Here is an 11,468-nt window from a genome sequence, read left to right on the forward strand (position 1 = left end):
TTTAATACTTGAAGTACTTTTTATTGGCTTTAAATAATTTAATTTGATTTTCGTACATTTTGCATTTACTGTATATATATTATTTTCTTTTTGGCACTGTATATATATTATTGATTTATTGAGCATCAAATATTTCTTTTTGCTAAATTTGGAGCATCAAGCTGCATTCTTGTGAAGTTTTATTTTGTTTTTGAAAAAAACATTCTTGTGAAGTTCATCTGTTAAAAGTAAAACTTCGCAAGTATCTCTGATACTTTCTTGATACTTTCTTGTTATTTTTCTGTGAAAAATTCTATTTTTTTTAAAGCGGATTTATTACTTGCAATTCACGCATGACCAAATTTACTTGCACCATGTTGAAGATTCATTGTAAGTCTTTCAGGACTTAAAACCTGAATTTCCTGTAATATGCAATAAATTGTATAGTCTGTGATTCGAACAACAGACCTGGGTGTAGAAGCCTTTAAGTCTTAACCAATAGGCTACGGTGCTTCCAAAAATTTCTAATTTAATTTTTGTTGGAGATAAGCTTCAATATCATTAAAAAAAAGTCAGAAGAAAAGAAAGTTATCCTTAAGTGTAATTAGGATAACTAGAAAATGAAGTCTCATATACAATATTTGCAAAGTGATTTTGCCACATGTCATCTTTACAATCAATTTCATAAAACAAATATGACATGGTTACTGAAATTGATGACATGGCTTCCAGAAAAATATGACATGGATAATTTCATTTAATGTTAATTTATATTTTTGGCAAACTTATTAGAATATGGTAATAATTCATATATTACATTTAATATTGATATCTCTTTTTGGTAAACTTTTTTTAAAATATGGTCATAGCTCATACATCATCTATAAAATAAATATATTCATATATAACATTTCAAATTTCAAAATATTATTATTTTGTATAATTATACAATTTGTATTACTAAAGTTTTCAAAAATTTCTACAATTTTAAAAAAATTTAAATATCCAATCGTAAGATCATTAGTTTCTTATATATCTACAAATTTTATAAATATTGTTTAGGCTAAATTTTTTATAATTATAAAATTTTATATCATTTTTATTAGTTTTATACAAATTTATTTAATATATATCAAATCTATATTAAATATTAGTAAGAAAATAGTAAAATCTATAATATTTAATAAAATTTATTTTTAAATATAAATTAGATTTAAAAAATTTCTTATTGCACATGGTGAAGGAAAACACCTAGTTATCCTTAAAATAATTAGGATAACTAACTAAAGCTATTAGAATTAGGAAAAAGGAAAGACCTAATTCATAAGACCTAATTCATGGTGTAATAGATTAAGTTAAGGATCTCTATTACCTATATAAGAAGATCTTAATGTAAGATGATCTCATAAAAAAGACAATAGCTTATGTTTAGTTTTTGAAAAGTTTTCTAAGTCTAAACATCAATAAAGGAATAACTCTTTATTAAAGCTATTGTGTTCAACGCCTAGAACTAGGGTTGAACGTGTTCTTGTTTTGGGTTACACTTTTGTTCTTGGTTACTTTATTTGGTATCAGAGCTCCAGGTTTGATTCATTGAAGAAGTTTCACCGAAGGAATGAGTAATTCAAAATTAACATCGAAGACAATGGAAGCCGTGCCTTCCACGGTGGTCTGCCCGATGTTATCTTCAACGAACTACGTGGCATGGGCGATGAGAATGAAGGTGTTACTGCGAGTACACAAGGTTTGGGAATCTATTGAACCAGAGACAGACGATGAAGAGAAGAAGGATATCACTACTGCTCTCCTATTCTAATCGATTCCAGAAAACCTAATATTGCAAGTTGGTGAAGTCGACTCCCCTAAAGAAATCTGGGAAGCCGTGAAGTCAAGATATCTTGGTGCTGAGCGCGTAAAGGAAGCTCGCCTTCAGACCTTGATGAATGAGTTTGAACGTATAAGGATGAAAGACACAGATTCAATAGATATCTTTACTGGCAAGATATCAGAATTGGCCTCAAAATCCGCAGTGTTAGGTCAAGCGATGGAAGAACCTAAGCTGGTAAAGAAGTTCCTGAACAGTTTACCGCGAAGAAAGTATATTCATATCATAGCCTCACTTGAACAAGTTCTCGATCTGAATAAAATGAGTTTCGAAGATATTGTTGGGAGACTCAAGGCGTATGAAGAACGAATTCAGGAAGAAGATATGCAAGAGCCACAAGGGAACCTTTTGTACACGGACTCCAATCAATCATACAACTCAAGAGGTAGAGGTAGAGGTTGGAATCGTGGTCGAGGAAACAGAGGAAGATGGCACAACACACAAGAGAGAGGTAAAAGAAAGAAGGATTACTCTCAGATTACGTGTTGCAGTTGCAAGAAGAAAGGCCACTTCGCCTCTGATTGTCCAGAGGAGGAACAAGATGACCATGAGCTAAACAAAGCAGATACAGAGGAAGCTGATGTCGCTTTGTATATGCACGAGATCGTGTTTCTCAACGAGGAGAAGGTTATACCGAAGACACTGGTACTAAGCAAACGAGAAGATGGAATGTGGTACTTGGATAATGGAGCAAGTAACCATATGACGGGTGAGAGATCATACTTCTCTGAACTTAATGAAAGCATCAAAGGAAAGGTGAAGTTTGGAGATGGTTCTTGTGTCGACATCAATGGCAAAGGGTCGATACTATTTGAAGGAAAAACAAGGGAACATAGACTCTTGCGACATATACTACATTCCAGACCTAAAGAGGAATATATTGGGCTTGGGGCAAGCTACTGAACAAGGATATGATGTTAGGATGAGGGATAACTACCTAACACTGAAAGACTCGAATGGAAGACTGCTGGCGAAAGTGTTAAGGTCACCTAACCGGTTGTACAAGTTGCGACTTGAAGTTGGTAGACCAGCATGTTTGCACACAAGAATGGAAGAAGATACTTGGAGATGGCATGCTAGGCTCAGACAAATTAGTTTCAAAACTATAAGGTCCATGAAGACACAAGAGATGATACACGGATTACCGGAGATTCAAGATGAGAAGGAGTGTTGGAACTGGAAGAGAGCTAACAAGAAAGAACAGCGCGAACCTTGTATGTTTAGGATGTCACAGGGTGCTACAATGGATGACGAACATGGTTCATTCGTGGTTGGAACTCAACAGGAAGAGCTTGCTGCTGAAGAGACTGAAGCGCATAAACCAGAACTTGTTCAAGTCAATCCAGACGTTGAACAAGTCGATCCTCAACAACCTAGGCGCTCAACACGTCAATCAACTCATCCCAGCTATCTTGAATACTACGTATTACTGGCCATCATAGAGTGTGAGTTTCTACTTCTTGCACTCAATGACGAACCAATCAACTTTCAAGAAATCAGGAAACTTGTTCAATGGAGAAAAGCTTGCACAGACGAGATTGATTATATAGAGGAGAATGAGACGTGGGTGCTAGTAGACAAACCAGACGGAGTCAAGGTTATTAGCCTCAAGTGGATCTTTAAGATCAAAAGGAATGCATATGGCTCAATCAAAAAGTATAAGTCAAGACTCGTGGCTAAAGGATATGTTCAAGAACATGGAATCGATTTTGAAGAGGTGTTTGCACCAGTTGCTTGTATTGAAACGATCAGATTGCTATTCGGTTTAGCTACTACAAACGGATGGGAGATCCATCACTTGGATGTGAGGACAACGTTCTTACATGGAGAATTGACAGAAGATGTGTATGTATCTCAGCCTGAAGGATTTGAAAATAGGGGAGAAGAACATAAGGTTTTCAAACTTCGAAAGGCTTTATACGGACTAAGGCAAGCTCCACGAGCCTGGAAAACGAAGCTTGATCAAGTACTAAAAGGATTAAAGTTCCAGAAGTGCTCCAAGGAAAGTTCAGTATACCGAAAGGAAGAAGGACTCATGGTGGTGAATAACAGTCATCATAATGATCACGATCATATTGAAACCGGAGGCAATAAAGAAGGTGATTTCGATAATGATCATGATCACACCACAGATGAAGATGTGATAGAAGATCAACATCAACCTGTTCAACCGGAACAACATGTTCACGCGGAACAACATGTTCACGCGGAACAACATGTTCATCAGGAAGAACCAGTTCAACATCTGCGAAGTTCAAGTTGTCAACCGAGCTCTCTAGTTGATTATGTTCTTCAAGCCAAAGAGGAATGTGAGAGACTTCTACATTCAAAGGATAATGAGCCAAGAAGCTTCAAGGAAGCTAAAGACTTGAAAGAATGGAGAGATGCTTGCAAGGAAGAAATCATCTCAATCAACAAGAACAAGATATGGATTCGAGTTGATAAACCAAGTCATATAAAGGTCACTGGTCACAAATGAGTGTTCAAGATCAAGAAGGATGCGGATGGAACTATCAACAAGTTCAAGTCACAACTTGTAGTCAAGAGATATCTACAAGAACATGTGCAAGGACGTGTGCATGGTGTTGAACACATTGCAGGAAGTGAGCAAGGCGCAGACATCTTGACCAAGGCGTTGGCAAGAATTAAGTTCAAAGAGATGAGGGAGCTGATTCGAGTTCAAGACCTTAGCAATGGAAACTTGAAGATTAAGGAGGAGAATGTTAGAAATAAGCTCTAACATCACTGAAAAGGAAGTCATGAAGAAAATAAAGTTATCCTTAAGTGTAATTAGGATAACTAAAAAAATAAGTTATCCTTAAAAGAATTAGGATACCTAACTAAAGCTATTAGAATTAGAAAAAAAGAAAGACATAATTTATGATGTAATAGATTAAGTTAATGATCCTTATTACCTATATAAAGAGATATTAACGTAAGATGATCTCATAAAAAAAATAAGAAAGATAATAATTTGTGTTTAGTTTTTGAGAAGTTTTTGAAATATTGATAAAAAAAAAAAGCTATTGTGCTCAACGCCTAGAATTAGTACTGAACTTGTTCTCGTTTTAGGTTACACTTTTGTTCTCGCGTCACTTTAATTTTAGGATTATTAATAGTAGAAGCATCTTTAAATCGTAATCGATCACATTCAGCCTTTCAGGTAATATTTAGTTTATGACTTTATCAGAAACATTGGAGTGTTAATGACTTAATTAGTGGAATCATTTTATAAGTGAATCACGGAAGATTATTCTTTGCATTGAAACTTGAGACACCAGAGGTGACTGACTGATCGACAAGTTTACTGATGTCTTTTAAAAAAATTAATACATACTACTTTTGTTTTTGGATAAGTGTCACTTTAATATTTTTCAGACACACTAAAAAAAGTAACGAAAATATATGTAAGTTGTTATTAATTACATCTTTATGATCAATAATATTTAAGATAAATAAAATTATTTATAAAACTAATGTAGTTTACAATTAATTTTCAGTTGAAAGTAAATATAATTTTTATTGGAATTATAAAGTGATACTTTTTGTGTAACAAGAAAAAAAATTAAAATGACCGTTATTATGAAAGAGAGAGAGTAAAAATTTGAAAGGATTCATTTAGTTTTTTATGTCTGTAACATACTTGTCTGGTGTTCCAAGAAAAAAACATACTTGTCTTGATATATATAATAATCTGTACAATCAACAAAAATAACACGATAGTAGGTTTTTAGAATATACAATGTCATACAAAACCAAGGATGATATGTAATCCGTAATATCTATACTATTAAAACAAAAATCATGATTTTTTCATGTATAATATTTTAAAATAGATTTTCATACGAAATGTTTATCAAATTTTACATAATTTAATCATCATATCTTTTAATTTTTTATCTTTTATTTAAAATAAAAAATAAACAATGTTTTAAAAAAATCTAAGAAAATCTTCTCAGAATCATTTTAAATTTTATTTCGGAAAATTAATTAATTTTATATCATAAAATATAATTAGAATTTTAAATTAAATTAAATTTTGTTTTATGATCGAAAATTAATCATATAAAACATTTTTAATTATATTTTAATGATAATAAAATTTAAATTAATTAATTTTTGGAAATACATTTTATAAAGATCATAAAATATTTTGTTAGAGAGAAATATCCATTTCTATTTCAAATAAAATAAATCTTATCCAAATTTATGTATTTCAAGAAATTTTTTCAAATAATAATTTTACTACAAATTACTTTGCATGTACAATATATTATAGTTTCTTTTAAAAAAATATTTTTTCGTTTTATTAACAATATCTCAAAATATTTCTTCTCTATTATGTAGGTCAAATTTAATTTGACTTCCATATACATTTAAAACTTAGAAATAAAATTAAAAATAATGTAGAATAATATTGTTACATAATAATGTTCTCAAAATAAATTTTGTTACAAAATATTTTAGTAATACAATATAAGCTACTTAAATATAGGTATTATAGAGTTAGTAATACATATAAATTATATTAATTTAGTGATAAATTTTATTATATAAACTAAAATGTTTAGCATAATAAGAAAAAATCTAGTTTTGTGCGGAAAATAATCTAGTTTATCCATTATTCCGTTATACACTTTTTGAATAGTAAAAATTAAAAAAGGTAAAAGAGTGGGAGGAGCTCCATGTTAAAAAGGTAACGTCAGGCACGCGAATAGTGAAAGCTGATCTTAAAAAGAATACTACAAACCCTTTTTCGGGAACGCCATAACAAAAAATGCAAAACGGATTTTTATTCCTAATCACAAAATTCTCAGTCTACATCACAATGATGACAGACGATTACTATACATATGAGCTACAAAAGGTATGTTATGATATACAAACTCACAATGTTCAGATGTGTAGATATTCTTACAACATTGTTGTATTGTGTGCACTAATTTCTTGAACTTGATAACTGTTTTTTTTTTTGAATTTTTTTTATTTATCATATATGTACAGTGATTATATTTTTCACCAGCTCAAAAGTGATTAATTAGTAAACCGAAAGAGAACAAAGCAAAATGGGACGACCAAAAAGAAGAAAATGAACAGTCAATGAGAATGATTCTGTATCATTGGAAGATGAAGTGTCATCATATCTACATATGGCTCTTACATATACGGGGTCAAGAAGATGTACTTAACACAAACTTCAACGATTTATGTTTTACCATGTGCTAAGGACATGTACTTGTCAAACAGAAACTTAGGGGTGAACATGTAATAAAGCCACACTTGTAGGGCATTTCCGAAATTTGCCTTAAATTACTCCATTCATTTCATACAACTTGAACCGTTGAGCAAATTGAAAACAGTTGAAGGTTGAAGGTTTTTTTTGTTCAGACAATAACTCAAGTCTTTCAGAAGTTATCAAGATTAGTTCGTAAATGTATGCAGCAGAGAACCAGAGACACATGCTATCTCTTCTCTTCTTCTGTTTTCTTCCCTGTGAGGGATGTGTATATGATCATCCCTTACTGTTAGCAAGGAGTTTCACTCCCCTCTCCAACATCATAATCAAGTGTGAAGAGCCGCGGCCTTTTGAGACAAAGCATCAGTTGCATCACTGTTCGATTCCCCGTGCTGGAAAAAAAAAAATCAAGAATGTGAAGCACAAGTGTATATACATACAAACTTGTAATATATACATCTTTTTATTGCGATTCTTGATCTTTTTACCTCGGACTGGTTCCTTTGTTTCACGCCAATGCATTTAGATGCACTGATGCTGGCACTTTTCAGCAAGCTCCGGGCACTGTAACCCGTCTGGCTCATCCCATTCATGTAATTTGAGCCCTCGTGTTGAGAACTCTGAGGGCTTTCGGGTGTGGTGGCTAAAGTAGCTGCAGGTCTGTTCTCTTCCTTAGGCGCAGGGACTCTCTCTCTGAAACAAAAAGGTACCAAACACAACGGAGTTAGACAAGTTTCAAAATCAATTTTGACAAACAAAACAGCAAAAGAAGATAGTGTACCTAGGCAAAGAAGCGTGGCGTTGTTGAAGAGGAGCGCTTCTCTCACCCTTACCGTAATGTTCTTCAAGATGTGCAAACTGTCTCTTAAACCGATCAACACCACTGTATTTCATTTGGAATTTTAAAAAGAATCTTTATCTTAGTTCCCGTTTGAATATAGATTGTAAACTGTTATAATATAGTAGTACCTAGGGTACATGAAGCTCGTCTGTTCTCCACCTCGAAGATATTCTTGTAGCATCTGAGGATGATACTCTAATATCTGCAAGTTTTTGTAAGAACAACAATTAAAACGATGAATACATGCGGAATAGAAAAACACGATGAGTGTACCTCTCTGTATATTAATTCCCTGACGTCTTCTTTCATAATCTTCCTTCTTTCAAACTCAAACTCAAGTTTTGGAATCGGTTGAGTAGATGGTTCCCGATCCACGTTTGCCAGTCCATAAAAGTAAGGATCTGCCAGTGCCTGTATTTACTCACACACACACATGTTCAATGTTTTCTTGTATGGGGACGGCTGACACTGGTCTGGAACTTTGAAGTGAAAATTAGTATACCTCTTCGGCTGTAGGACGGTCTTTGGGATCAAATGCAAGAAGGCGGTGCAGCAAGCGAAGAGCCAACGGGTCTACATGAGGAAATTTGTGAGTGAATGGAACTGGCGGTTTTCTCCTCATGTTGCCCAGATATCTCCTCGCCTTTTCATTACGGATCTGCAACGAAACAAAGCATTCATCATCATTACAGATAATAAGAAAACAGATCCAAACCTGGCCTAGTAAAGTGATAGCACTATTATTCTCATATGTGGCCGATCACATACTGACATATCTATGACCTGATGTTTCCTACCAATTAATATGAATCTAACAGGAACTAGGCTACTTGCCATAAAACCGTGGCTAAAAAGCACAAGTAAACAAATATTCATAGCTTACAAAACTTTAACACATAATTCATAAGAGTTGAAAGAAACTACTCCACCACGATTAGAGACTGTAGCAAACTAACAAAAAAAAGATAAACTTTAAAACTGACTAAGCAACTAACCCTTGAGATCGCTTCGGGTGAAGGAGTACCAAGCAAATCAGTCATAATATCCAATTGGTGCACCACGTTCTTCCCAGGAAACAATGGCTTCCCGGTGAGCATTTCTGCAAATATGCATCCTATGCTCCATATATCAATGGCAGGAGTATACTAGATGAGAGAAAGAACAAAAATCCTCAGAATGTGATGTCATGATAAGCGAAACAGGTAACTGGTACACAAAGAAAATAAAGAATCGGATTTTTACTTTGGAGAAGAAAGAGCCACAAAGTTCTGGTGCACGGTACCATCTTGTAGCGACATAGTCCTGCAAACAAGCGAAAACCATTTGTACACAACACTTGCATGAAAATGAAAAAGAAAAACTAATGATTTTCAGTCTCTAACATACAGTCCAGAATATAGCAGAAGGTGCATCATTAAACGACACACGAGCAAGCCCAAAGTCGCAAATCTTCAGCTTGCAATCAGAGTTAGCTAGAATGTTTTTAGGCTTTAAATCACGGTGAAACACATTGGCTGCATAAAAAAAAAAAAAAAAAGATTTTCTTCAGGTTTAGTAGAAAAGCGGTAACACTAACACTAGCCACAGACACTAACCTGTGTGAATAAACTTCAGGCCACGGAGAAGCTGGTACAAGAAAAACTGGTAATGCTCAGGGGTCAAATCATCGTTGGCTTTGATGACTTGGTGAAGGTCTGACTCCATGAGCTCGAAAACAACATAAATATCTCTGAACTCTCTGCGCGAAGGAGGAAGCATAACGTGCTTAATCTCCACTATATCGGGATGCCGGAGCAGCCTGAGGAGCTTGATCTCTCTCAGAATCCTCGTTGCATCAGAGACGTGCTCAAAGACATCATTGATTTTCTTAATGGCAACCTTTTCGCCGGTATGAGTGTCGATTGCAGATGCCACAACACCGTAACTTCCTTTCCCTATAACTTCTTGGATTTGATACCGACTGGCTTCACCGTATTCTGTAAAGAACTCCGTCTCCAATGCAACCTGTGTTTGTATAAACATAACACATCCTTTATAACTAAATCCACAATGTAGCATCCTAAAGATTCTACAGATCACATCCTTTACATTGAGAATAATATTGCCTTCACATCCTTCAGATTATACAGATCACATGTATCTCCAGGATGAGACACAGAGGAAACATAAACAAGAAACTAAACCCACAATGTAGCATTTCTACTAGTTTCAGATCAGCCAAAGGCCATCAAAAGCCAACTCAGAGCCAAAGAAGCATTAATCACGAAGGAAAGCAAACAAATTCACAATGTAGTATCTTTTCAAAACATAGACGCATTGGAATCTGAGACTATTGATCAAACATTTGACAAATCCATGAGTCAAATTCGTAGCAAAGTAACCAAATCATTAGAGACAAGCTTGCAATTTTTTTCACCATTTCATTAAGCAACACGAACACCAATAAAGTTTGGATAATGATTTGCAACAGTTCCTTCCAATGTAGTTGTTGGAGACATCAAGCAACAAAAATCTAAAAATTTCAATATTGAATCTGAAGAAATCAACAACAAGAGATCCATGGGGGAGAGAATGAATAAAGGACGAACCTTTTTATGAGGATCCATAAGAATATGATTCCTTCTTGGAACCCTAATGCGCTTCAAACCAGACAAATCGAAATCTTTTACAAGGGCGAATCTTCTAGCTTCTTCTTCTTCTTCTTCTTCGTCCTCGTGGTTTCTATAAATAGTAGTGAGCTGAGACCGCAAATTGCTGACAGCTAATCGATCACTCGCACCACACTGTCGAGAGCTATTGGTCGTATGAATCTTCGAATGAGAATGATTATTATTAACGTTGGTGCTGTGAGTAGCACCCATCCATCAAACACCTCCACCACCACTTTTTTTTATCTTCTTCTTTCCTATTTTAACAAACAATATATATATATATTTATTATTATCAGAATTGACAATAATAATAATTAATTAATTAATTATTATTCTTAGTAAAATGTTTTCAACTCTTCACGAACGAAGCTCTCAGGTATGGCGTGCTTTCCTCTCTCTCTTTCTCAACTCGCCATTAAATTTTCTTCTGTTTTTCTCTTGTGTTTTATTTGGCTCCGGTTGATGCGGAAGGAAGAAAGAAGGAAGGAGAAGGGTGAAAGGGTTTTGGCACGTGCGGTGCACGTGAGGCGTGTGATAAAGGGCATGTTTGACTATTTGCATCGCTTTTAATCTCTCTCTTTTTTTTAATAGCTTCACATGGCGTTTCTTTCTTCATCATCATCGCTCGTCGTTATCGAAACCATGTTTTTTTTCTATAACTACTACCCCTGTTCTAAAAATCGACCGCCTGGCCGCCTAGGCGCTACGCGTCACTCTTCCGTCTCGATTTATGTCAAATCGGTTTAAAAAATCGGATATCCGATTTTTTCCGCCTAGCCCGCCTAAATGACCGCCTAGCCGCCTAGGCGGCCGACCGCCTAATCTATTTTTTTTTTTTTTTTAATTTTTTTTTTAATTTTTTAACTTTAATTTTAA

General features: G+C 34.4%; 1 protein-coding gene across 2 annotated transcripts; it reads right to left on the reverse strand.

Moving 5' to 3' along the window:
* Nucleotides 1-7,122: 7,122 nt before the first annotated feature.
* LOC106295935 (mitogen-activated protein kinase 9) lies at nt 7,123-11,059 on the reverse strand. 2 transcript variants are annotated; one of them, XM_013731951.1, is made up of 12 exons: nt 10,947-11,059; nt 10,530-10,846; nt 9,537-9,945; nt 9,328-9,455; nt 9,184-9,243; nt 8,937-9,086; nt 8,444-8,599; nt 8,215-8,352; nt 8,070-8,143; nt 7,882-7,983; nt 7,589-7,793; nt 7,123-7,492 (listed from the first exon to the last, which is right to left on the reverse strand). In XM_013731951.1, exons 2-12 carry the CDS (start codon nt 10,800-10,802, stop codon nt 7,427-7,429), a joined length of 1,761 nt encoding a protein of 586 aa, XP_013587405.1. In that variant the 5' UTR covers nt 10,803-10,846; nt 10,947-11,059; the 3' UTR covers nt 7,123-7,426. The 2 variants fall into 2 exon arrangements, with proteins under 2 accessions (XP_013587405.1, XP_013587406.1); XM_013731952.1 differs by having other exon boundaries at nt 10,958-11,056.
* Between the last annotated feature and the right edge of the window lie 409 nt (nt 11,060-11,468).

The sequence above is a fragment of the Brassica oleracea genome, chromosome C5, assembly GCF_000695525.1.
Source record: "Brassica oleracea var. oleracea cultivar TO1000 chromosome C5, BOL, whole genome shotgun sequence".
Lineage (NCBI taxonomy): Eukaryota > Viridiplantae > Streptophyta > Magnoliopsida > Brassicales > Brassicaceae > Brassica > Brassica oleracea.